The sequence below is a fragment of the Pteropus alecto genome, unplaced genomic scaffold (genome assembly GCF_000325575.1).
Source record: "Pteropus alecto unplaced genomic scaffold, ASM32557v1 scaffold103, whole genome shotgun sequence".
In the NCBI taxonomy this organism is placed as follows: domain Eukaryota; kingdom Metazoa; phylum Chordata; class Mammalia; order Chiroptera; family Pteropodidae; genus Pteropus; species Pteropus alecto.
The window spans coordinates 1,524,003-1,530,002 of NW_006436288.1; the positions used below are offsets into that span (position 1 = coordinate 1,524,003).

The 6,000-nt window shown below is 40.5% G+C and overlaps 1 protein-coding gene across 1 annotated transcript in view; it reads right to left on the reverse strand.

Annotated features, from left to right (window-relative positions):
* Positions 1 to 6,000, reverse strand: part of GRIN2B (glutamate ionotropic receptor NMDA type subunit 2B) — a 387,278-nt gene that overhangs the window by 36,143 nt on the left and 345,135 nt on the right. Inside the window, exon 9 of the mRNA XM_006912640.1 lies at positions 4,550 to 4,779. Coding sequence (XP_006912702.1) covers positions 4,550 to 4,779 — 230 coding nt within the window. The remainder of the gene's footprint in view (positions 1 to 4,549; positions 4,780 to 6,000) is intronic.

A 6,000-nucleotide genomic window follows, 5' to 3' on the forward strand; every position in this document is an offset into this window, starting at 1 on the left:
CCACCTCTCTCCTACCCTCCAACAGTGGCTTAAAGCACAGGGTCACCATAGGCTCTGGTTAAAATCAATTTGAGGGCCATTAGTCCGCCCAATCACTGGAAGTCATCATTATTCTTTGTTTAAAGTAATATCTCTGTAAGATTTATTAAATTAAGTGCAAATGTTACAATACTATCTAAATATTATAGACCTGTTAATCAGATAGCTACCTGTTAGTAGTGGAAAAGGATCTAACTTGTTAAACTTTGATGAGGTAGATGGGAAGGTGGAAAGAAAAGGGGATTAACTGGAAAAACGGGGTGGCGCATTGTGTGTTCCATTGTGTGTCGGCAGCCAGGAACACCAGAAGGGTAAACAATGTAACCTCTCCGAGCTTTAGTTTTCTCATCTACGAATGAAGATATTAATAGCATCATTACATAAGGTAATCCAGGTAATGTATTTGGCGTTATTCCTGGCTCGTGAGAGCTGAAAAAATGTTAAAAGATATTATTGCTGAACTTATGTTAACAATGACAACTTATTATTATTATCGGTAGTAGTAGCAGAAGTAGGAATAGTACTCTTAGCAGTGGCAGAGGACTGTGCCCTGAGAAGGGTTGTGTTAAGTGGAACTGATACAGAAAGTCATTAAAAGAGAGGGTAGGGAATTAAATGAGAAAGTAGCGAGGGGAGGGATATCAATACCAAACCTTAGCTACATCATAGCTTTGTCTGGGATTAGCTACAAGGGAGCCAACCTGGCAAAATGATTTTTGAGCCAGACATACATAGAATCAAACCTTGGCTCTGTCACTTAATAATGTGTGACTTTAGGGAAGCCACTAACCTTCCCAGAGTCTTAGTGTCTTTATTTGTAAAATGAGAATAATCAAACCTATATGAAGATTATACATATAACATATATGTAACATACTTAATGTACCCAGTGCCCAGCATTAATGTCCCATCACCTGGCCAAGCTCTTTCCCCTTCATACTGTGGTTGGCAGACTGCAAAAGAAGAAATCCATCTGGATAGGTGAGAAATATGAGAATTAGCATTGTGGGCTCCTTGTTAAGAGAAGAAAGATGTCACCAGATTCCTTACATTCTCCTTCTACTGAGGGAGCTGATGGAATGTACAGTAGGGTGGCTAACTGTTAGAACTTGCACCCATATTTATTTATAGCAAGTAGTGGAAAAAGTCTGAATTCACTGATGTACCATGCTACTGAAAAATGGAAGTCACCCAGTGAAAAGGAGCCCCCAAATAGGTTTTCATGGAAATTTAACTGTGAACATTTTGATTTTGTACTTTAACATAAATGAGACATGAGAACATTTTTCTGCCATAAAATTGAAGATAATTTCTTAAAAATATATAAATTTAATGAGTACAAATATCTTCCCATTTTAACTAGAAGATATTTATCATTTGATCTGAGTTACAGATATATCATCCAAGATGATCAAAACAAGTTTAGGAAACTCCATTTTAAATGTTACTTTCTTTGAAGAAAATTTAATTACATTGAAAAAAGAATCTTCAAAATCACCTCATTTCTTTTCAGGATATTATTGTTTTTATGACTTTATTCTTTTCTTTTTTTCTAAATTCACAGAATGCACTTCCTCTAATGCAAAGTCAGTCCCGAGACTTTGTTTTCTTTAGGTGTTGTGAAGTAAAAAATGAATAAGAATTTTGACATTTTAAGTGTACTTCCAAAAAATTCTCTTTCTGATTTATATTACTGTTCCTGACACTGATATGTAGTTATATGTCATTAGTTACTAAAACGTTTTCTATAATTATGTAAATTATGTTGACACTTTCTAGTAGGATGCTTACACTTTACTATTTTATCATTTGCAAAGTTCTGAAATGTCTCAGAGATAACCATTTCGAAGCATTTTCAAATTAAACAGCTGTGAAAGAATTCTGGCTCCCTTGTTGCTTTCTTTGCCTATAATGCTTAGTCTACTGCTCTGTGCGAGAGGCTCTTAAGTAAATGTATCTTCCCTCCCTCTCTTCCCACAGGCATTTTTATGATAACCAAGTTATGACCACTGACCTTCTGGAACTTATGGACAGACAGAAGGAGATGCGGTCAGGTACAGATCTACAGATTACTACATTATAATGTGGAAGACAAGTGTCCATGGAGCGGCCCACTAATAAGGTGTGAATGACTGCCATGGTGGAGGAGAGAATGATTAACTGCCCAGATGGGCCAAGAAAAGCTCCACAGACAAAGTGATTTCCAATCTGGGCCTTAAAGTTTCAGTAGGAATTTGGCGAGGGAAGAAGCAAGGAGAAGAACATCCGAGGCAGATGCATGGATAGAGGTATGGCTGGGGAGGATAAAGAGTCGAGGATGCCTAGAACACAGGATGCAAGAACATGAGCATTGGCTGATGAGACTGAACTGCTGGAGCACACTGGGAATCCTTCGTAAAAGCTCTGAAAGTCACATATGAAGAAGATAATATTTTTTTTTTCCTAAAAGCAATAAAGACACTGAAGTACTTTAAGCAAAGAACTGATGGGATCCAACTTTTCAGATCATAACCAACATGGTGTGGAAGACGAATAGGTGCACAGTCGTTGTCGTTTAAGCAGCCTAGAACGATATGTTCTTTTAAAACCACAGAAGGGAAAATAATTTCCCTCCATCTCAATTACGCTTAGTTAAAACAAAAGATCATTCAGTTGTTGCTGGGTGGCTCATGACGGTCTGAGAAAGATAAATACAGTGTCCTAAGCAATTCTCAGGGACATATGAAGAAAACAATATGATAAATATGATGGATCCCCTGCTTTACAGTCAAGAGCCCCAAGAAGGGCTGTGGCCCGTCACACCTCTGCCATGTTATTTATCACACGGCAACATGGTCCAGCCATAGTCTATGATGGGACATGACCCTCTGCCATATACTGATGTGAGGACATGGTCTGGCTCACCACTGGCAAATCCACACGTGGAGACATGATCTATCATGTTTCTGCCACATTCATGTTTTAAGATGGGTGTGGTCCACCTCTGCTATGCCACATCCAAGTATGGAGGCCCAAGGAAGTAGTTCATAGCCTCACTGCCAAAGTTACGGAAATAGGCACAAAAGGCTGTGGTTATAATGGGGGTGAAGGGAGATATTCAACTCAAATTTTCTAAGAGGATCATAATGATGAAGAAAGGATGTGGACAAAGGCGCAATGACAGAAAGGTTTAAAAATGAATTAAGTAATGAATGAATATATGAATAAATACTCATATGAATGAATATATGAGTTAGAAGAGAGAAGTAAAGAAAAATCTTAAAACAGAAAGAAATACAAGAGAGGGAATATTTTTAAAATAAAGAAGAAAACTAAAGTGAAAAAGAAGACATCAGAGAAAGAGATTATGTGAACAGGTGAACATAGTGAATTTCATATATATATTTTTTTCATTCCCTTGAGAACCTTATCTTCCTCACATGCTTTAGACTTTTTTGGGTGAGTAGCGATGAGTAGATGGAGAAATCAGAACTGAGCCTCCAAAGAGAATATCTCCTCCTTTTCAAATTCTTCTCAAACCATTTACTGAGTGTTTAAAGTTTTATCTTGAGAAAACCTAACCCACGTGCTATATCATTCACTATTGACCATTCTGGTCTAAAGACATACCCATCTATATTTCATTTCATAGCATCATCATCGGGGAAGGGGTGGGAAATCACACTTTCTAAATCTTAAGGGAACAGAAGAGGAAATTTGTTGTGAGTCTCCAGAATTATTCTGGGGGTAGCCATGAGCTTTACTGGAGGCTCCATGCAGGTAGCTCCTATCACTAGTCTTGGACCGTCTGGTTGTCAAGGTCTCAGGAGACAGAGCTCCATGGAAGCCATGATGCTTCCAGCAGATCCAGAGAGTCAGATGCATTTAGCATGCGTTTGCACAACCTCACTCAGAAAAGATGGAAACCAGCAGACACTTTCCTTCTTCTCTTAACTGCACAGGCCAGCGAGGAGGCCTGCAATTGGTACGGGGCCAGCCCATTCATCAGCACCACATAGGACAATCACCCAGTTAAACAGCAGTCACTTCTCTCAGGACACAAGGGGAGTAACCCTCTGCTCAGCCCTGGGAACACACGAGTGTGTAGAAGCACAAAGGGAGAGCCCACAACCAAACACCACTGGGAGGAAAATGAAGGTCGTAACAGGCCAGTGCCCTCGGTGTGGGTACACGGGGCGGCCCACTAATAACACGCCGAACCGCAGCCCTGTGTGGACAGGCCGCCCAAGCGTATCCGACAAGAGGCACCACGTATTCAGAAAGCCGCTAACATACCAAGCCCTTTATTAGCAGCCCAGGGTGTGCTTGTGACAACCTTTCGCAAATCAGGAGGCGAATGTGAAGTAATATTATTTCAGTAGGGAAACTGATTACTGCTCCCAATTTAAGGAAACATAAGAAAGAACAGTGGATTCTAAAGATTTAGAAAATTAACAGGTACGTGAGAACTTTGAATACGGCTCAGAATGGGACTGAGGGAAAGATCAAAGGTTTCAAATGGTTCTCTTACCTTTTTGTCACTCAGGCCGGAAACCTGGTCCACATATTCCTCTTGGATCATGAAGGCAGCTAAGTTGGCAGTGTAGCTGGCCAGAAAGATGACAGCAAAGAAGGCCCACACCGACACCATGATCTTGGAGGTGGTCCCCTTTGGGTTCTGCACGGGTACGGAGTTGTTAAACACTAGACCCCAGAGCAACCAAATAGCTTTGCCGATGGTGAAGGACGGGCCGCCTGGCTCTGGCATAATGAAAAGACGAGGACAGAAAGTTCAGACAGAGTCACTGGTTCTATTTAAATGTACAAGTACACAGAGCTGCTAATTTCCTGCTCAAAGCAGGAAACTCTCTAACTAAGACCCAGCCCTTTTACAGATAGCTTTTTAAGTTGAAAACTTATATCTCTCTTCCCCTGAGACCCCCCAGGAAGACATAAGAGAGTTTACTTAGGAGAAAAACCAGAAGCCTGGAGGTATGTGTGGGATCTTGCTCCAACTATGGTCATGACTCAGCCAAGGCACTGGGGAAGGGGAGAGCTTTCTGCCCCTATGTGTACAGAAGCCTCAAGATCACATCAAATCTGAATAGCAAAGGCAATTATCCCATTATTGTCACACATGTGTCCTTATTTCTGTTGTTCCTAAAATTTATATTTGTATCTACCAAGAAAGCACTTCATCTTCAAAAAAGGTCAGCAAGAATTGTGTGAAATCGTTTTCTACTATCGTCATAGACCTCCAATTTTATTCACACTGATGCCGGATGGCTTTCAATGCACTTTATCCCAATTTTTCTATAGCTTCCAGCACTTAACACTAAATGTTTCAAAGACAACTCTGACCCCACTTCAATGCCAGCTCTTCCTAAATGGTCTCCTACGGTAGCAGCTTCTGTGTAAAAGAATAACAGGAAGCCCAGAGAGGAAGTCATAGACCCCTGGCTTTGCCACGTGTATCTGTGTGCAGTGAGGCAGGCTGTCTTTGACCTTCCTCCTCCCAACCTTCGCACAGATAGTGCCAAGACTTCTGCCGATAAACGTCTTGTTACCTTACTGCTTTTTCTGCTTAGCAACGGTGAAATCTTGCCTGACGTCTTGGTCTGCATGTAGCCCCTCCACTGAAGAAATGAACATCTGCCCGCACAGTTTTACAACACATTAACACAGGTCTTATGATACTATCTGTGATCCTGATAGCATCTGCTCAGCCAACTAAATCATTGGTGACTATACATGTTGATCCTAAATATCTAACTGTGCACACACATCTGTGCATGCGGACCTTATTTCATGGAACAGATGTGTAACTAAAAAGATGTTTATAAATCAAAGTTTTATACATTATAAAGTGCCTCAAGGAGATCTGATGTTTAAAGTGGTCCCATGTTGAATTCCTTTGTGAATACAAGCATCATTTGGTAAGTGAATAATTATAAGTCCTTGCTCTGAATTTTGAGTCTGAAT